Source organism: Artemia franciscana, unplaced genomic scaffold, assembly GCF_032884065.1.
Source record: "Artemia franciscana unplaced genomic scaffold, ASM3288406v1 PGA_scaffold_58, whole genome shotgun sequence".
Taxonomy (NCBI): Eukaryota; Metazoa; Arthropoda; class Branchiopoda; order Anostraca; family Artemiidae; genus Artemia; species Artemia franciscana.
Genome location: NW_027062698.1, coordinates 3,133 through 25,485, shown reverse-complemented (window position 1 = coordinate 25,485; position 22,353 = coordinate 3,133). Strand labels below are relative to the sequence as shown.

The window sequence follows — 22,353 nt, the reverse complement described above, 5'->3', positions numbered from 1 at the left end:
GAATTGAATTGAATTGAATTTATTTATGACCCGTTATAATATACATGAAAAACGGAGTATAATGTGAATAAAAGAAAAGAGGAAAAAGAAAATGATCTAACAAACTAAACAGCACTTCACCTTACTTAAGAACAATTGAAACATACAAAAGTAAAACATTCATTGAATCAAAATAGCGCTCCATGGATGCCGACCAATTCTACTATTATAAGCTTCTATGCTTTTTCTGATAAAAGCATTCGGGTCTATGATGCCGTATCTTTTAATGACCCAGGAATTGCTTGACCATGGTGGAAGGGCAAGCAGGTATTTGGCATATCGAAAATGGATTCGCCGAAGCTCCTCCGAGATTATCGTAAACGTACGCCAAAATGTGCAAGGTATAGGAAATTTGGGAGTGCAGAAGCATTGTAAAGTTTTGCTAGCAGTTTTCGGTTCAGTCGAAGTTTGTTTGCTACTAAGCATCCGTGTGCAGTTTCTGTTTGACGTTGGAAATGAAGGATCAAGAGCCTTCTAGTTGCTTTAAGAGTGTCACCGATAGGTACCCCTAAAATTTCATTTGTAATTTTGGGCAAATTGGTGCGCCGTCGAGAATAATAGTAAATCCTGCTCAAGTTTCACCCCAGTTGAACAGAACCACGTCCGATTTTTCTCCATTGAATGTAAGGTTAATTTTTAGCATATTCCTTACTTAAAATAGCAAAATTTCTTTCGAACGACTGTACTGTTCGACTGGGGTTAAAAATATCATCTGCATAAGTGATCACCAGACTTATCAGCATCTATAAGTATTGACGATAGTGCAGCAAGTGCGTGGGCACATTCTAGGCCTTTTTGGAAGCCAAACTGATATGGCGGCATGTAGCATTTCTGTGTAAGTTCTGGCATTATGAGTGTTTCAAAAATCTTGAAGAAAGTAGTAGCAACTGTAATAGGGTGATATGAAGAACACTCATTCAGCGATTTATTCTTTTTTGGAACAGGAGTAAGACGACCAGAAGAGAATGAGGCTGGAACTATTCCAGTTGTGAACACCATTTGGAACACGAGATCAAGGTGACAAAATAGTAGGGGACTTCCAAGAAGAATGTGTTTAGCACAAATATTATGTGTACCCCTTAAAAAAGGTTTCTTAATTTTTTGCGCGGAATTCCTAACATCAGACAGTGAAACAATAAACGTGGGTGCAGCCTTTTTTGACAGTATCCGATTAAGATCACAATTATGGGGATATTCCACTTTTTAGTCAGGTTCTGAAAACTCTTTCAGAAAATTGTGTTGCCAGGCCTCGGCAGAGATATGAGCTGACGGAGCGTTTCTTTCACTCTGGTTGCGGGTCAAACTTTTCCACAGAAGCGTCGGATTACCAGAAACAAATAGCGGCTCTGTGTTTTTGCAGTTCTTTGGAAAAATGGCGCTTTGTGGAAATCCGCATTTCGTTCACTATGCCGTTCTTGGGTCTCCCGCATTCTATCATTATCCATATATTGTAAAGCCATTAAGGAAAATAAACTCTGGCCTATGAAAAATCTCAAAAAACTCCTCTGGTTTTGGTTTTACCTCTTAGCGTAAATAGCGTGGCATTCAATAGTCGTTTTTCTATGCTACTATAATTTCATTAAGAAAAATAAACTCTAGCGTATGAAAAATCTCAGAAAACTCCTCTGGTATTGGTTTCACCTCTCAGCGTAGACAACGAGTCAACAAATACAGGTTTGCTTCCTCATATACGGAACAATTTTATACTTGAATAAACGAAAAAAAAAGAATTGTCCCATTGTTGTATTTCTGACCTATGAAAAATATCAGAAATTCCTCTGGTCTTTGTTTCACCTCTTAGTGTAGACAACAATGTTCAATAGTCGTTCTTTCCCATGGTATTAGAATGTCGGTAAGAAAAATAAAACTCTGATCTATGGAAAACCTTAAAAAATTCTGGTCTTGGTTTCACCTGTTAGCGTCAACAGCCAGGCAATAAGTAGAGGTTTACTTCCTCATTTACGGAACAACTCCTTTTCGTTTTTAGTCTTAATGGAGCTCCTTAATTTATAGTTGAATAAAGGAAAATAAAGAAGTTTCCCATTGTTGCATCTCTGACCTATGAAAAATCTCAGAAACTCAGCTGGTCTTGGTTTCACCTCTTAGCGTAAACAGCGAGACATTCAATAGTCTTTCTCTTCCATGCTATTAAAAGGTCATTAAGAAAAATAGGCAGTGGCCTTCGAAAAATCTCAATAACTTCCTTTGGTCTTGGTATCCCCTCTTAGGGTAAACAACGAGGCATTATGGTAAAAAAAATCTAAGTTCAAAAAAATTTCTTAGATTAAAAAAAATTATGTTAAAAAAAATCAGAATGTTCAGAATCATATAAATAAGGTTCACCCCAAGGGCTAAGCTTGTAAACCCCCCCGTTTTGATATTGCTCTTTGCCGTCCCTTGAAGGGTCTAGGTTCAAAAACATTCCATAAATTGAATTCGAAAGTTCAAGAATGGTTGGTAGTGAGCGGTGTCTTTAAAACTAAAGATGATATACATACAATTCGGTAACTAAAAGGATTGTAAATGTGTTTTGATAAACCAAAACTATGAAAACAGTCTCCGCCCACTAAGAATACGAAAAAAATACATTGATTACGAATCTCTTCTATATTACAATCCACATCAAAATTCCTTTTATTAAACATCTTGATGGTTCAAGCTCACTTTTATGTAATGACAAACTCGGACTAGTTTTCTTTCTTTATAATTCTCGCCAGATAAGTACTCTGCTCTCGCAACCACTGTGTTGCTTCGTCAGAACAATAAACTTGGCGAACAAATGTATTTTTCATCGGATACATAGATACGACATTTACGACATGGGGCTGTGACAGTGCTGCGACAATATTCTTTGGCATGCAATGTTTCCAGGAACGTTCTTATCTCACGAGGGGCTGATTACTTCATTTGGCTCTAGTATACTCCCTATGTGTGTTGTCGGAGTATAGGTGGAAACAAGGGGCTAGCAACTCCGATAGTACACCGGGATAGGGCTCCCGTAGGGGTGTTGCATAGGGTACTACTCATGTGATTATTTTAGTTTATGTTCCTTTTTGGTTTCATTTATTCATTCATAGTAGTTTCTCTTCGTTTTACTATTACTACTCCTAACAAACTCACTGCAGCACCAAGCCGCTTGAGGTCAATGCAGTTACGTAGGCTCCTCCTCCATCCCAATCTATTTAAAACTTCCCTCCTTACATCCTCCTAAGAAGTTCCTATTTTCCTCAAATCTTTCTTTACGATATCCACCAGCTTTTCTTTTGGCCCTAAATGGTTGGTCGACAAGGACAATCTTAGACTGGACAATATTTTCTGTTCGTATTAGGTTTCATTCATTCATTCATATGAACAGAACAGAAATTACTCCGTGTATGAAAGGGGCTGTTCCCTCCTCAACGCCCTGCTCTTTACGCTAATGTTTTTTACTGTTTTAAAAGTAGAATTGAGAGAAATAGTCAAACTTTAGCGTAAAGAGCGGGGTGTTGAGGAGGCAACAGCCCCTTTGAACACGGAGTAATTTCTGTTCGTTTCAAGTTTTGATGTCGCTCCTTACTTTCAGTTAAAAAATCGTTGTTTTTATTTAATTCTTAACTAGAATGAGTCATTTTTGAGCCTTTTAATTCATGCCAATTTCTTCATTTGTAAATGTAAAATGTAAATAGTAAATAGTAAAATTTACATTTCAAAATGTAAATAGGCTAATGAAATAATAAATAAGCTAATGGAATAATCAAAAAATAGTCTCATATATATATATATATATATATATATACATACATATATATATATATATATATATATATATATATATATATATATATATATATATATATTAAATAAAAACAACATTAATCCGAAAATTGAGCTTGACTGATGTTCCTCAATTTTTGGAACTATTCTCCATAATTGGAACTATTCTCTAAAATATTCGTAACCGTTGTGATATAAATATTCCTGCTATTTGTCTACAAGTATCTCACTGTATTGTTATTTCGCCTTAACTAAAAGAAGACATATTAGAAAGTCTATGATTTATAAATTTACATTTCGGAATGGTGGCAAAATTAAAATGCTGAAACCGAAAAATCAAACAGTTCGTGGTAACCAACTAAGAAAGGAGCGACGCGGTTCAATAGTAACCAAAACCCTAAAAAATGGAATTTTGATAACAATAGGTATATCAAAAGAATCGGCTAATTACGCTGATCCCAAATATATAAAATTTATTAAGTTTAGTCTTACCTATAAGCCTGAGAAAATTTGTCAAATTTTAGAAAAAAGGGGAAAATACTCCCTAAAAGTGAAAGAAATCCATGAAAATCCCAAGATCAGATCCCAGCGTATCAGAGAACCCTACTGTGGAGGCTCCAAGCTCCCACCTGCAAAATTTTGGAATTATGATTTTTTTTTTTTACCGGAGATCACGGATGCGTGTTTGTTTTTTTTTTTTTTTTTCTCGGGGATGATTGTATCGATCCAATGGTCCTAGAACATCACGAGAGGGCTCATTCGAACGGAAATTATAAGCTCTTGTTGCCTTTTTAAGTCACCAAAACAACGGAGGGTAACTAGCTCCACTCCCACCCCCTTTTTGTCCCAAAAGTCGTCTGATCAAAATTTTGAGATTATCATTTTTTCAGTATAGTTCAAGTGTGCATTAACTATGTCTTTGGAGATGACACGATTCCCCACAACCTCCGGAGGAAGGGCCTCAAGTTATGAAATTTGCCCTTTGTTTGCATATAGTATTTGTTATAGCGAAGTATACCGGTATTTTTCAGGGGGGGGATTTTTTACGGGAAGAATTTTTCATTGAGATTTAAGTTTTCGGGTGAACTTTTTGGTTGAATTTTACACGGGGGAGGAGGGGGAATTCGACAGAATTTGTATGTAAAATTCATTTTATTTGTCTTTGTTATTTCATTTTATTTGGCAACCCCATGTTACACGTGGAGATGCTTTTGGGGAGCTGTCCGGGGAAAGTTTTCAGAGGAGTTGGAAATCTCTGGATGATTTTTACGTGGGGGGATTTTCTAAAGGAGAAATTTTCCATTGAAGAATTATCACAAGGAGAAATTCTCCATGGGAAATTTTCTGCGGGAAAAACTTTCCATTGGGGGGGGATTTCCAGGAAATATTTTCCACACAGATGGGATTCTCCCATGACCTTAAAAAGGATCAAAATTAAATAGAACGAGTCTATTTCAAATGAAAGCATGTTGAGGATTATTTTTCGAATGGAATTGTAAGCAAAAATTTTCTAGGGGAATTCGTACGGAGGATGGCATATTTCCTGGGATTATTTGAAGAACGATAAAAAATTAAATTAAATGAAAAAAAAAATTTCTACTGAAGGTAAGGACCAGCATCAACACGAACGGAAATTGCTCTATATATGAGGTGGGCAGTCCCCTTCTGAATACCCCTCTCTTTACCCTAAAGTTTGACTTTTTTTCTTAAATCTTTAAGAACGATTCCTGAAACAAAAGGGTCGCGTGATTACAATCAGAGCTTTTTCTGAAAGTTCTTGAAAATTTTAGCATGGAGAACGGAGTATTGAGGAGGGGACAGCACCCTCATGTATGGAATCTTTCTGTTTGTTTGAAGTTTTAGTGCTGCTCCTTAATTTTAGTAGAAAAAGCATGTTTTTTATCTATTTAATCATGGGATAAGCTAAAGAATAACGAAGAAACCGTGACAATTTGGGATGCCAAACCTGAATCTTTATTTTGCTTTTTTCTTTTGCTGAAGAAGTGAAATGTTTGATTAGTGTTCGTCTACAACTCACGGTATATAGAATTTCCTCATTGTGTGATTATCTTTATTGTTTATGTGATGGAAAGACATTGTAATCTTTATTGTTGTTTAAATTCAGATCCTTCTCTGTTTTTTCAGGTAAGTAGTTTAATTTCAGTATATTTTCTTTTTCGGGCATTTGTACTTTAGTGACACTGAAACTGAAAGACGCCTTACTACAATAGTGTATTATGAGATTTGCCGTTGGTTGTGCGAACAAAGCGCTCTTGATGAGATCATTAGGAGTGTGTTGATGTTGATCAAATTCCGTTGCCGAATCTCTGTCAAGGACTTTCATTAGTGTTACTATTTTACTCCAATAGTAGTCTTAAAACTGTTTGATAGTACCGAGCATTGTTGTTGGTATGTATGCCTACGTTGATATTGTTGAGCTGATTATAGAAGTATCGATCTAACTAGAAAAGGCCTAGCTAACTCAATATCTCCTGGCTGTATTATTATGCGTAAGGCGCACCAATAAACTGCCCCCTCCTAATGGTCCAGTGCGTACCTCATATTCTATATATGCAATGAAATTTCCATGCGTTGAATTTGCTCTTATATTGCTTGGTACTTGTGTATTGTATAGTACACAATCGACAAGTGAAATTAGGTCCTAATCATATAGAAATATACCAAAATATGACAAAAACACAATGCTTTAGCAAAAAATTATGAAAACTACTGCAAAAAAATTATGGTAGGGGGAGGAGCGTACAAAACGAATTATATTACATACCTAACCCAACCAAAATACCACCTCTATATTAAATATTTGATAAAAATATTCCTACAATGTAGATTTCAACTGAGCCTAAGTTAATTTTCTTCGAATACTGACAGGTATAAACCGGTTATTGTCTGATCCGTAAATCTAGATTTTCGAGGGTGTACCATGTAATACACAAGTAGGCTACCTATTGCTTGTTTACCGTTAAATCAATTTGAAAGACTATTAGGGGTACATATTTGACCATTAGGGGGGGGCTGGGGGTAAAATCTATTAATACGCCTTAAGGAACAATATAAGTAAGTGTTTTAGAAAGTTTTAAGGAATTGTGTAATGATTCCTTCTCAAGACTGGAAATACAGCAACAATACCGCGGTTTTCAATTTAATCTAAGTTTAATACTGGGGTTTTCAGTTTTATCAAATTTGAATTCAGTTTAATTCCTTATGGAGGATAGATAATACCTCGGTCTTAACTTGTCTAAAGATCCTTAGTTCTTGTTCGAGTATGCTTTTCTAAGGCTTTGAACACAGTTCTGTTGATTTGAACAGGACTTTAAGCCCTATCTTTTTTCTCTTTAACCCAATCTAACTAAAGAAAAAAAAAGTTAAATTTCAGATATCAAACAGTTCGTGGTAATGAACTGTAGTAAGGAGCGATCCGGCTCAATAGTAACCAAAACTCTAAAAAATTGAATTTTGATATCAACAGCTACATCAAAAGAATCGCATTTTAATGCTGATTTTAAATATATAAGTTTCATCAAGTTTAGTCTTAGCCGTCAAAAGTTACGAGCCTGAGAAAATTTGCCTTATTTAGGAAAATAGGGGGAAACACCCCCTAAAAGTTGTAGGATCTTAACGAAAATGACACCATCAGATTCAGCGTATCAGAGAACCCCACTGTAGAAGTTTTAAGCTCCTATCTACAAAAATGTGGAATTTTGCATTTTTTGCCAGAAGACACATCACGGGTGCGTGTTTATTTGTTTTTTTTTTTTTTTTTTTTTCCAGGGGTCATCGTATCGACCAAGTGGTCCTAGAATGTCGCAAGGGCGCATTCTAACGGAAATGAAAAGTTCTAGTGCCCTTTTTAAGTGACCGAAAAAATTGGAGGGCATCTAGGCCCCCTCCCACGCTCATATTTTTCCCAAAGTCAACGGATCAAAATTTTGAGATAGCCATTTTGTTCAGCATAGTCGAAAATCATAAAAACTATGCATTTGGGTATGACTTACTCCCCCACAGTCCCTGGGGGAGGGGTTGCAAGTTACAAACTTCAACCAGTGTTTACATATAATAATGGTTATTGGGAAGTGTACAGACGTTTTCAGGGGGATTTTTTTTTGGTTTTTGGGGTAGGGTTGAGGGAGGGGGCTATGTGGGAGGATCTTTCCTTGGAGAAATATGCCATGGGGGAAAAAATTCAATGAAAAGGGCGCAGGACGAGTCTGGTCACATTAGAAAAAAACGTCAAATTCAGAGCTTAATATACAATGCTGGGTGTTCGGAGCCTCTCTATTATGGAGTATAATTTGAAAATAACACAACTATACGAGCGATAAAACATATATACCACAACCATAACTCAACTAACGAAAGAACTGCTAAGAGATAACACAACTATAAAGCGAAAACAGGTGAAAACTAACGGGAAAATAAACGAACTAAGAGGTGGAAGGGGCCCAGAGAAAAAATATAATCCTTTTTCAATTTTGAGCCTAACTTCCGCAAAGGAGTAATAATGTCAGAAGCCCCGAAATACCGAATTATTTTCTTCTCAAACAGTTCGTGGTAAAGAACTGTAGTAAGGGGCGACCCGGCTCAATAGTAAATGGAACTCTAAAAAACGGAATTTTGATGCTAAAAGATCAAAAGAATCGAATTTTCACGCTGATTCTAAATATATAAGTTTCAATTAATTTAGTCTTTGTCATCAAAAGTTACGAGCCTGAGAAAATTTGCCCTATTTTGGAAAAAAGGGGGAAACATCCCCTAAAAGTCATAGAATCTTAACGAAAATCACACTATCGCATTCGGCATATCAGAGAACTCTATAGCAAAAATTTCAAGCTCCTATCTAAAAAAATGTGGAATTTCATATTTTTTGCCAGAAGACAAATCACGGGTGCGTGTTTATTTGTTTGTTTGTTGTTGTTTTTTCTTTTCCCCAGGGGTTATAGTATCGACCAGGTGGTCTTAGAGTGTCGCAAGAGGGCTCATTCTTACGGAAATGAAAAGTTCTAGTGCCCTTTTTAAGTGATAAAAAAATTGGAGGGCAAATAGGCCCCCTCCCACGCTAATTTTTTCCAAAAGTCAACAGATTAAAATTTTAAGATAGCCATTTTGTTCTGCATAGTCGAAAACCACAATAACTATGTCTTTGGGAATGACTTACTCCCCCACAATCCCTGGGGGAGGGGCTGCAAGTTACAAACTTTGACCAGTGTTTACATATAGTAATGGTTATTGGGAAGTGTACAGACGTTTTCATGGGGATTTTTTGGTTTGGGGGTGGGGTTGATGGGAGAGGGCTTTGTGGGAGGATCTTTCCTTTGAGGAATATGTCATGGGGGAAGAAAAATTCAATGAAAAGGGCGCAGGATTTTCTAGCATTACTATATAAAAAAACAATGAAAAAATAAACATGAAAACGTTTTTTCAAATGAAAGTAAGGAATAGCATTGAAATTTAAAACGAACAGAGATTATTACGCATATGAGGGGTTCTAACAATACTTTAGCATAAAGAGCGAGGTATTTAGGAGGAGATAAATACCTCGCTCTTTATGCTAAAATATTTGTAGTAATTTCAACTATTTATTCTACGGCCTTTTTGATTCAGGGGTCATTCTTAAAGAATTGGGACAAAACTTACGATTTAGTGTAAAGAGCGAGGTATTAACGAGGGTACAAACCCCCTCGTACACATAATAAAAATATAAGAATATAAAAGTTTGTTACGTAAGTTAATTCTTAAGTTACGTATATTTTTTACTAATAAAAACGTTCGTTGAAAATTAAAAGTTCTAGTAGCCTTTTTAAGTAACCGAAAAATTGGAGGGCAGCTAGGTCTCCTTCCCCGCCCCTTATTTCTGAAAATCGTCTGATTAAAACTAAGAGAAAGCCATTTAGCCAAAAAAAATTAATATACTAATTTCATTTCAATAATTTATGTGTGGAGAGCCAAAATCAAACATGCATTAATTCAAAAACGTTCAGAAATTAAATAAAAAAAAACTAGTTTTTTTAACTAAAGTAAGGAGCGACATTAAAACTTAAAACGAACAGAAATTACTCCGTATATGAAATGGGTTGTCCCCTCCGCAGTCCCTCGCTGTTTACGCTAAAGTTTGACTCTTTGCCACAATTCTACTTTTTAAAACAATTAAAAGCTTTAGCGTAAGGAGCGAGGGACTGCGGAGGGGACAACCCATTTCATATACGGAGTAATTTCTGTTCGTTTTAAGTTTTAATGTCGCTCCTTACTTTCAGTTAAAAAAAACTAGTTTTTTTTATTTAATCTTTGTAAAAGCGAGTAAAAATTAACTGGACTTAAAATCACCACAAAAATCTGTTAGATAGAGCTATGTTGAATGAATGGTATAAATATTTTATTATTACAGTAGTTAATTTACAAGGGGAATCACCTGCAGAATAACATGTCTCCTTCCATTCTAGTATAATGTAATAAGGCAAAAGACAAAAAGAGCGACCCTCCTTTCAACGGGAAATTATTCCTTAAGGTGAGTGTAACTTTCAAGAATGGATCTACAGTCCAATTAGGGCCTGGAAAGGCGCTTTGCAAGTGCCTATCTCCACGTCTTCCTACTTCTAGGAGGGGATTTGAGATTTGAGACTGATTAATCCAACGATACATGTTTCGGCACTTGTGTATTATACGAGAAATACTGGAGAATTTGCATCGCGCATGACGCGAACATGAGACAAAAACTGGTCAAGCAACTTCTTTATACCAGAAAATTAGCTTTGGCTTGGTTGGAAAATACATTTTAGCTATATTTTATTTAAGTATTTAGTCGGTGTTTGGTTAGGTTAGAATAGGTTTCCTTAGGTTACGTATTTAATATATGCTATGCTTTACCCCCACCCCCTAATATATAGCCCAAATTTGTTTCTAAACTATTATATTTTCATCATAATTTTGTTTTATTTCATTAGTGTTAACCAAACTTCACTTCTCGAATGTTTCTCGTATAATACTTAAGTACCGAAGTTTCTTGCCTTTTTGATGAAAGTTAAAGCTGAAGACTTGTCTCAATCGCTTGTTTCAGCTGTAGCATATACCATGATTAAATAAATACGCATTTTAATATTTATGCGTATCAGGAACTTAAAAAGGAATTTATTTCAGAGGGTTCATATTTACAAAGGATATTGATAAAACAGAAAAAATACTAATCATTTGAAAATAAAGGAAACCACAATATTTTAGATTTGAGAAAGGTCCAGTGCCCCCTTGTGTGTATAGTTGATCAGATAGGAGCACAGGAAAGTTTTTGAGGAAATGGACATTTCAGGGGGAAACAACTGTGACTGCAAACAAGCAATAGGCAAATTATATGGAAAGTATAAGATACAATAGGGAAAGTCTGCAAAATCCAAGACTTTTGGATGATGAGAGGGGGGAGAGACAACTTATGTAACGCGCCTTTACCATTTCCACATCTTCTGTTAAAATTTTATTTCTAATGAGTCGAATTACTAAGAGCTAAATCATTAGTGTAAGCTTATATATATATATATATATATATATATATATATATATATATATATATATATATATATATATATATATATATATATATATGTGTGTGTGTGTGTGTGTGTGTGTGTGTGTGTGTGTGTGTGTGTGTTACTCAGCGAGGCGATTCCCAATCTTGATTTGGGTGCAGTTTGACTTAAATTTTCACTAATGTAGCAACGAATAATTGAAGTTGACAAAAAAAGATACTACCTGTCAATCATAGTAGCTTTTATAGACGTCAGTGATGGGTTTAATTCCTTTATGAACGCCAAACTTGGGGAGATCTTGGAGAGGGACGGCGTTCCATTAGATCTAATTAAAATACTTAAAAAGCTTGCGAGTCTGCAGTTCAGCATGACCGAAGTCCCATACTCGTTTCCCCCAGTACTGTGGAACTGCATATTTGACTAGATATTTACAAATTCACTTTTTAAATATAAAGGGATCGTCGCTGGGCGGAAAAAAGACATCCCAATTGCCTCAACAAAACTTGATTTCGCAGACGGTATGGTCCGTATGAATAGTTTGTTCGTCGAACTCCAAAAAATAGTCAACTAGGTTTCACTGTTCAAATAACTTTCACCGTTAAGAATACCATGTTTAATAGTTTTCTGTCCTGCATCACTTTTAAATAAAGATTTTTTTTCACCATACTGTTTTTTCAAAGCGGATTTTAAAGTTTTGGTTACTATAGGCTGTATCGCAGCCTATAGTAACCTATATATAGCTCTACTTTGGTCAAAAGTGACTTTTTTTTACCAAAATGTATATCCAGTTGTGAAATGTTTCATTTTATGTCATAAATCTACAAAACGTATCCTTTTTTTCCTTTTATGGCCCCAATTTCTAAAATATAGGTTCTAAAAGTAGGTTCTTGGGGCCTAAGACCCTCTCGAGATCCTGAATGTTCACCAAATCCCAGTAATGAATTAGTTTCCTATAGTTGTGTAAAGGCACTTTCAATGCGGGAATAAAAAAAAAAGGTAAATTAAAGTTTGGACTCTGGCAAAATTATTAAAGAATCAAAACAGAACCTTTAAAAACCTCCACGAATCAAAATAAAACTTCTAAATTTGGAGATTAAAAACTGATGCTCTAACCTTTATGGTAGCTGTTCGCAATTTTATTTGCTGATTTTGGGGGAGGGCATTTCTTTTCTTTTTTACCGTCTTGTAAGTTCTTATTTTCATTCTTTTTTAGGTATTTGACTATTTATTGTTTCTCAATCTTCATTTTAATGTTTAGTTTTTTTTAATGTTTCCGTTTGAATAATTTCCTTCAATTTTTATTAGTATTATTCGGATGCTTTATCGTTTGACCTTATAGTAAATTAGCTTAACGCGGAGATGTTTGTTTCTGTGGGAAGAGGGTCTTCGAAACAGAGACGCAGACACTCTAAATGAAAACTATATGAATGCAAAGTGACCAAATATTTCTGTGGTTACTTGAGGCCATTTAACTGGACCCTCTCCCTCTTTCTACCTACTTTTCTGTTGGAAAATAAAGGAACTGGACTATTTACTGTTCATTTTGTGTTATCCCTGTTTTTTCGGACCTTAGGCTCTTTGCTGCAATCATGTTTTGTCTTCCGTATTATCGGATTTAGGCAGTCGTATTTCAATCTTTCATAATTGGAATCTTTCATGTATTTCAATGGATGATCTTGGAGAAGTCTGCATGAAAAATCTTGTGAATGGACAAAAGACAAAAAACAGAAAATTGTGTTCCATCTTTATTTTGATTTTGTTAGCTTTTCACTTTCGTTGCCACAAAATGGCTCCTTTTATTTTTATTTTTTTTTCATTTTGGTTTTATTTCTAGTGCACTTCCGAGGAATAGTTTGTATTTTCTCAATGTCTGCTTTGATTTTGCTATTCACTGGCTGATAATTATTCTCGTTGTCCTTTTGTTCTTCAGTCAATATGGAGTATAATTGTAATATTTGCTAGGAAAAGGAAATTTGTCTTAACTTTCTCTCGGATCTTTTTGATAAGCTTATGGGTGTGTGTTGTAGTTCCGAGGTTTCATTTCCTTTCGTTCAAGGTTTCGTTTCAAGTTCAAAAAAATGTTTTTTTTTGTGCTTTTAATTTAAAAAAGAAACTTACCGAAGAGAAGTTTTTCAAAGAAAAGTAAAGGCCATATTAAACTTAAGATCAGCAGATACAAATACCTGTTGAAATTCAATATCAAAACTACTAGAAATTACTATTAAAACAAATGAAACCCAAAACACACAGAAATTGAATAAATAATCATAGCAAAAAAACATTACAAGTACTAATATAAATGAGCAAATAAATTTTAAAGCGATTAATGCTTAAATTGAATATGCAAATAAAGCTTAAAACGAAAACAAATATTTTATTGAAGTATAAATGAAGCCCAAGACGAACATATATTAAATAAGCAGACAATGCAAACAAACATATAATAGATACTAACATAAATGAATTAATAAATCTTAAACCGAGTGGATCTTAAATTGAATATACACATCAAGTTTTAAACGAACGAAAATTACTACAAACAAGAGTTTATTCATCGCCTCCTTCTCTCAATGTAAAATTATAAGACCTACTGCGCCATTGGTGCTTCACTGTAAACTATATGTGTCTTGAACAGTCTTGGAAAAGTACAAATAAAATTAAACTGAATATTTGATATATAATGATATTAATTGTTGAAAGATCATCAGTTCAACATGTTATTTCACTGAAATTTTTATTTTAATCTTCAATGCTGTAATAATTGAAAAAGAAAATATTTGTAATATAATTCGTTTTCAGTGAAGCGCCAATGACGCTGTAGGCATTAGGTTTTTACAGGTAAAGAAGGGGGTAGTATTTGTCTTGAACAGGGTACGAAAGGGTCCGTCCGTGGCCGAGTGGTTAACGCTCCGAACTCACGAGCGAAGGGTCGCTGGTTCGAATCTCGGTGGTGCCGACCGTTTGGTTTAGGATGAGGGTTAGTGGCGTTTCCCCGTAAGACAAGCCAAAAGTCCACCCAGCTTCAAATGGGTACCTAGAGAAATCTAGGGAAAAGCACGGGAAAGCGTCGGATGGCTTGCCCCCAACCACGCATTGCACCCCGGCCGAGGGCTGAGAATCAGGAGATCGGCACCTGCGCTACGCGAACCCTAATCGGTTTGCATGCGAAAGTTTGCTTTTTTTTTTGCTTAGGGTACGAAAGAACTAATAAAATTAAAGTGAATATTTCGTGTATAATGATATTAATTGCTGAAGGTACATCAGTTCAAAATTTTAGTGTAATTTTACTGTTTAAATTCAATATTAAGCCCAAAAGAAAATATTTGTAATATAATTGGTTTTCAATAAAGTGCTAATGACGCAGTAGGTTTCAGACTTTAACAGTGAGAGAAGGAGGCGATTCCCAAAATCTTGTCTGTAGTGATTTTTGCTCGCTTGAAGAGTGATTTGCAAATTCAATTTAAGTTCCACTTGTTTCAAGATTTATTTATTCATTTGTATTTGTATCTATTGTATGTTTGTTTGCATTGATTGTTTATTTGGCTTCTATTCATTTTGGGTTTCATTTATACTTCAGTAGCCAAATTTTTTTTAAAGCTTTATTTGCATACTAAATTTAAGCATTAATCGTTTTAATATTTATTTATTCATTTATATTAGTACTTGTTGTATGTTTTTTTTTGCTATGATTGTTTATCTAATTTCCGTTCGTTTTGGGTTTCATTTTTTCTTTGATAGCGTTTTCTGGTCGTTTTGAGTTTGAAGCAACTTGTATAACTTATAGCCCTTGTACCGTAAACCGAAGTTGCCACGTAAATAGCTAAATCCAAGAATCAAACTAAACAAAGTATATAAGTAACAAAAAACAAGTTCCGTAACTCAGATCTATTTACCTAAGGCTGGGGGGGATATGAGACCTTCACTTACAATCAGTATATAGAGCTATCCTCCCATTTTCCCTATAAATGGGAGGATATTCGGAGGTCGGGTTGGATGCTAGAGGGTGGATGGGGAAGGCTGTGCAGAACCTTTCATGGGTGGCCCTGTTTTCACCAATCTTAGGGAACAGCTAGCAACGCATCCCTCTTTTCTTAATAAATAACCTGAAAAAAGGAAATTATAACTTTCAGTTTCTAATTATTTGAGCCCCCTCTGAAGTGTATACCACCACCTCTTCCATAAAGACCTTTTTCTCCTTGGGCAGGGGAGGGGGTAGGTTGAACCCGAGTAGCTTGTCATCTGATCGTTGGGCTATTTCAAACTTAATGGCTGTCTCAAACTTTGGTCAGATATATTTTGGGAAAAGAGGGTGTGGTGGGGGGGGGAGATGCCTTCCGATCACTTTTGATTGCTCTTAAAAGGTAACTATAACTTTCAATTTCCAATCAAATGAGCTATCTCTGAATTTTATACGACCACCCTTTACATTAAACCTTATATGTCCCAGGGGAATAGATTATAACAATTGCCCGAGGACTCTGGGGGTTGTGTTGATCCCGGAGTTTTCTTATTGGATTTTTAAAGTATTTTGAACAAAATGGCTATATCAAAATTTTGGTCGGATGCATTTGGGAAAAAGGACCGAGTGGGGGGGGGGTCGGTTGCCCTCTGATCGCTTTGACTTTTAAGAAGGCCAATATAATTCTGATTTACAATTGATTGAGCCCTCCTCCGAAGTTTATACGACCATTGCTTCCATAAAAACCTTACATGCCCCTGGGGCATAATTATCTACAACAGTTGGCCCGGGGTTCTGGGGGTGGATGTTTTATCCCTGGAGTTTTTTTTTGTATGATCTTTGGTTTGTTTTGAACAAAATGGCTATATAAAAATTCGATCGGAAGTATTTCGGGAAAAGAGGGTTGGGAGGGGGGGTACTAGTTGCCATTGTATCACTTTGACTTTTGAAAACAAAACTATAACTTTAAATTTCTAATCATTTGAGTTCGTTCCAATTCGATTCAATTTATTTCCGAAACGGGCAGCGGACAAGCCGAATATTCGTTTAGTCGTCAAAACATAAATATATATACAATCTGTAGTCAACACTTATGAAATAATTCAAAACAATTCTGATCATCCACTTAAAATCAGTACAAATAACTGACTAGTCAAAATATAATAAAATATAACTAACGAACTAAAGCAGCGGATAAGCCAAATTTTCGTTTTAGTCATCAAAACACCAATACAGGTACAATCCAATAGTTAACTCTTATAGATAATTTGAAATAAATCCAATCGCCCACTTAAATAAGTACACAATAACTGACTAGTCAAAATATAATAAAACTAACCAACTAAGGCTGCAGCTATTCTTGCTAACTAGAAATAACATTAAAAAACTTTACAAATGAGGGAAAAACGCTTTTCAAGTGTCTGTTTCGAGACACATTGATTGGATGTATACGAGATACAGCTTCTGTCACTGCTCTTGTGGGTCTTTCTCGATGTGGTTTGAAATTAGGGGGCAGTATGGATCGATGGGATGTGCTGTTCAACACCACTGAACCAAAAGCAAGCGACAGTTTTTGTCGACGGCTAGCAAGGGAATCTAGGCCAAACTGTTCAAGGAGGGCACAGTATGGGACTTTGGGCGCTTTTGAAACTACCAACAATGCCCGAAATTGAACTCTCTCAGTCGCATCCGACTGCTCCTGCGTTAGGCCGTAATGTCAAATGGGGGAACAGTATTCAAGGCAAGACCGTATAAAAGAGGTATTAACTCGCAAAATGTGATCTGAAGGAATTCCGTGTCGACAACAGCTTCAGGGAGCTAATACCTGCATTAGCTCTCCGGAGCATCATTTCCGTCTGTTTCTCCTGCTTTAAATTAGCAGTAAGATACACCCCAAGCAGTTTAAGTTCGGTTACACGGCTGGAAGGAGGAAAGGGAGGTCGAAATTCTGGGTTGCTTTTGAGAAAAGAGAAAGTCAGCACAACAAACTTCTGGACATTCACAGCTATCCTGTCTGCAGCAGCATCATCCGATATATCAGCCATAATGGTAGCTGCACTGCTTTGAATATTTTTGTCGCACAGTTCTGCAATAGATAAATCATCAACATATTTCCAGCGATCTGGCATGCTTATTGCCAGCTCGTTTATCATGACTAGAAAAATAAGTGGACCCAGTATTGTGCCCTGAGGCACACCACAAAATATAAGCATTTCATCAGAAAAAGTTGATTTGTGCTTCGTACACTGTGTACTATTTGCAAGAAAATTTGTTATAATCCGTGCTAAAAAAGGGTGTACATTAAACTTAGAAAGGAGCTTCTTTATCAGTGCCTATGACAAATCAGGTCAAAAGCTTTTTTTTAGGTCAATTGCTATCAGATTAATCCAGCGTTCAGGGTCATCCAGATGTTTGAAAATTGTATCCAACATACTTACCAGATAATGGGCAGTGGACGATTTGGGCATGCTTCCAAACTGTCTAGGATCAATAACCTCAATTCCCAGCTTCTTTGACCAAGCAGCCAAGAAACTCTCATAAATTTTGCTAAACACAGGGGTTATTGTAATTGGTCTAATTCCATAAAAACCATGTGGTGCATCTTTTCTTGTGATTGGTGTAACATATCCATTTTTCCAAATGGATGGGTAATCACCAGATTTGGTTATTAGGTTATAAATATGGGCCAAAGGGAAACATAATCTGCCAGGCAACGCCTTGGTTAAATCTACAGGCATATCAACTGGTGATACTTCATTTGTCGATATAATAGGGAAATCAAGTGGAGGACTTCATCTTTTGATCATCTTTTATCTTTTGGTATTTCATCTTTTGGTAAAGGAGGGATTGACTGGACAATATTAACCAGGTGGGCATTCAGCTTATTTGCAGTTTCAAATTCTTTTTAGCTAAACTTAAATCTACTCCTTTCTCTTTTTTTTCCAACTATATTTTTAATTTCTGTGTACCACTGGCTTTGCTTTGACTTAACAAATGATTCACTTTTCTTTCGGTATATTCGTGGGCCGCATTTCTTGTCTTACTTACTTACTTAAGTCCCGTCCATCCTTGCGGGACGTTTTGGGGCCACTTCTTTTGACAGGGCATGAACTAGGGCTCGGTACGTTGTTCTATCGTGTGCAGTTCGAGTCAACTCTACGATGCGCTTTCGGTCAAAGTTTCCAATCCACCTCTTGCGAGGTCTTCCTCATGGTCGAGATCCGTCTATGGTTCCTTCGAGGGAGATTTTTGGTAGACGGTCATGGTCTATTCTCTTGACATGCCCGAGCCATCGCAGTTGTTGTCGTTTGATTTTATTTAGGATTGTGTCGGGGGACTTCAGCCGTCTTCGCACCTCCTCATTGGTCACATGTTCAGTGTAGGTGATTCTTGCGATGCGACGGAGACATATCATCTCGAATGCAAGCATGTTGCGCTCATTTTCGATCTTCAGGGTCCAGGTCTCACACCCATATATAGCAATCGGCACAATCAGGCTGTTGAAAATTGATCTTTCAGCTGGTTCGACAGGTTTCGGCATTTCCAAATATTTGTGAGCCTTTTAAAACTGGAGCTAGCAAGATGTCGCTAGCTAGGCGGCATTTGATGTCGGAGGTATGACAATTGTCCACTGTGAGGAGACTGCTCAGGTAGACGAATTGGTCGACCGTTTCAACTGGCTGGCCGTCAATCATTATGGAAGGAATAGCTGCTTGTTTTTGGCGTGACGTGACCATAACTTTCGTTTTATTGGCGTTAATTTGTATGCCAAAAGGTTTTGTGGCTTCGTTGAGACAGTATGCTTGTCTTTGGAGATCAGCGGCCGTTGTAGAGAGCTGGTCGATGTCGTCAGCATAGGCGAGCTTGTTTAATAGGACTCCACCTATTTTGGCTCCATGTTCGTCTGGTATCAGTGACAGTATGGCGTGAAGAAACAGGTTGAACAGGTGGGGCGACAGAATACATCCTTGTAAAACTCTCGAGGATGTTGAGAATTCATCAGAGAGTCCATCAGTGATGAGTATCCGGGTTCTGGATTGGCTGTATATATTCTCAATAATCGTGACGATTTGGTCGGGATACCGTAATGTCTTAGGATGTGCCCCAGACCTTTCCTCCAGATTAAATCGAAGGCTTGCCGAAAGTCAATAAAGAGATGATATAGGTCTCTGTTGAACTCGACAAAGCGTTCCATTAGCTGACGAACGGTGAAGATTTGGTCAATGGTCGATCGTCCAGGTCGGAAGCCAGCTTGGTATTCACCCAGAACGGAGGCTGTAATTGCTTGGATTCTACGTAGAAGAATTTTGGTCAGTATTCTAGTTTGATGACTGGTCAAGCTGATCGAGCGGTAGTTCTCACACTCTCTTCTTGAGCCTTTTTTGTGGATTGGGACCACTGCTGCCTTACACCATAGCTGTGGGACGTGGCCCGTTGACCATTCGGCTGACACAACTTTGTGGTACAATTCGACGACGTCCTTTGAGTCAATGTTAATTAGTTCAGCAGTGATACCGTCCGGTCCTGGGGCCTTCCCTTGTTTCAGGGATCTTATTGCTGCCTCAGTTTCTTATTTTAAGAGTGGTGGTGGAGGTTCTCGATTATTAATGGGGAAGGAGTTTTTTGAAGGAGATTTTGGGATCGGCAATGATCTGTGGATTTAATTTATCTTCAAAATATTCCTTCCATCGTTCGAGTTTCATTTTTGCGTCGTTGATGGGATTGTTTTGTTTGTCTAGGATGGCTGTTGAGATGGGATCTTTCCTGCTAGACAGTTCACGAACTGTTTTGAAGAGTTTTTGACTGTTTCCGTTCCTAAACTGGATTTCGCATTCCTTGCATTTCTCGGTAACATGGTTACACAAGGCCTTTCGGACTTCCCGTTCGATTCTCCTTTTGAGATATTTATAGGTGTCTCGGCTGCATGGGTCAACTTTGTTGTTGCAGAGACGCTTTTGGTTACATAGTTGGATTATTTCTTCAGTAATCCACGGCTTTTCGTCTTTCGTTTTCCTCACGAGGACATCATTTGCTGTCTCCAAAACTGCAGAAGTTGCATGCTCAGCCAGTTGATCAATCTCTTCGACGGTAGTGAGGGAAGTGAAGTTCTCTAGGATAGCTCGGAATTTTGACGATAGGCTGGTGGTATAGGCGCCTTTTTTTATGGGGTCGCGAAGCAGCTCTGTCCGGAATCTAGGGATTTTTGTCGTTTTAGGGATTCGTTTCAGTCTTAGCTTGAGTTTGGACATCAGGAGTGGGTGATCCGAATCAAAGTCTGCACCAGGAAGGGATACAGTATCCATTATTGAGGACTTCCAGCGTTTAGATATCAGCACATAGTCTATCATGTTTTCAGTTACTCCGTCGGGGGATCTCCAGGTGACCTTACGGCGGTGTCTGTGTTTAAAGGCGGTGTTAGTTATATACAGTCGTTTTCTCTACAGAAACTAATTAGCCTTTCACCTCTTCCGTTCAGTCGGCCATGGCCGTGCGGTCCCATTACATCTCTCCGATCAATCTGATTGTTGCTCGTGATAGCGTTGAAGTCGCCTATGACGATGAGCATATCTTTCTTTGGTGTTCGGTCGGTAACACTTTGAAGTTGAAAGTACAACTGTTCGCATTCTTCATCGCTTCGAGCAGAGTCAGGAGCATATACCTGGATGATGGTAAGGTTTGACACGGATCCCTTTAGTCTAATGGTTGCTATCCTTTCTGATACGGGCGTGAAGGAGATCAGCGCCTTTTTTGTAGTTGGTGAGAGGATGAATCCAACACCCTGTCTGTGAGTGCCATCGGTGCGTCCCGAGAGTAGGAGGGAGGTTCCAGAGATAGTTTCTTCACCGGTTCGGGGGAGGTGTGTCTCAGATAGCCCGACTAAGTCCCACTTGTATCGGTTTAGTTCTCTCAGTAGTAGATCCATTTTTCCTGGTCTGGCTAAAGTCCGGGTGTTGAGTGTTCCTATGTTGAGTACAGTTTTAGTGGAGATGAGTCGCAGGGTATCCTCATCCCGTCCGGGGGTCGTCATAGGCCTATTATGATCGCCGGCTTCCCCGTACGCGGTAGCATGTTCGTCGGCTTCCCCGTACGCGGTAGCATGTTCGTCGGCTTCCCCGTACGCGGTAGTATGTTGAATATTACTTCCATTCGCCATCATCATCATCATCATCCAATCGCTAGGTTCGTCGGTTTCCCCGGACGCGGTAGTAATTCTGCTTTGATTCTTAGAGCCCATGATTTATTTGTTAAAAGGAAAGGTTTCAAGGCTGGTTAGGAGACGGCGGTAAGCCACTCCTCTCCGTCAACTTGCAGCGGCCGTTGTTCGTCGCTGAATCATCCATCCTTTCGCAGTTGTCCTCCTGAAGAGGATCCTCCCACGATGATAATATGCCATACCATACGATTTTACCCATTGTTGGGAGAAGGTTTGAAGCTGACGGGACATATCCACACGCCGGTGGGCCCAGCTCAGTCTACATCAGAGGGGCCTTCTTCCTCCTCCGCCTGAATTTATGTCCCCACAGGCGAGGGTATCCCAGTTATATTTTAAGACCCCAGGGGCTGGGTCCCCCCTTGGTCCGCGCCTCCATCAGGGAGGTACACTGCATATCTGCAAGGCTTTCCCCTATCCGCCACCTGGGGACGCGCTGAGTGGCCTGGGGTGGGCCCCTACTGAGAAGGTGACTCAGTAGGTACTCAGATGACATTCTTGTCATTTTCTGAATTTTGTTTTTTAGTTTATTTGCTTGTTCACGTTTGCCTTCACGGAAAAGCCACCTTTTTTCTAGAATGAGCGTCTGTATATTCTTATTTATGTAAGTACAATGCCCAGAATGATTTTTTGAAGTTTTTCGGGAAAGCAAGACTTCTATGCGCACTGTAGTTTTTCCTGTAGTAAACTTGCTTTTGAATGTGCACCTTCTGCCTTATAAATCTCATCCCAGTTCACTTGACAAATCCAAATACCACATTTCAAAAGGCCTTCGTCACTTATTTGTCTTCTTGTCACCGTTGTAGTTTTGTACTCAATCCGAATGTTGTGGAGAGGATTAAGTCCTAGAGTAAAGCAGTAAC

General features: G+C 37.7%; 1 protein-coding gene across 1 annotated transcript; it reads right to left on the bottom strand.

Moving 5' to 3' along the window:
- Nucleotides 1-20,698: 20,698 nt before the first annotated feature.
- Nucleotides 20,699-21,514, bottom strand: LOC136042041 (craniofacial development protein 2-like). The gene has a single exon (XM_065726900.1). It carries the CDS (start codon nt 21,512-21,514, stop codon nt 20,699-20,701), a length of 816 nt encoding a protein of 271 aa, XP_065582972.1.
- Nucleotides 21,515-22,353: the final 839 nt, after the last annotated feature.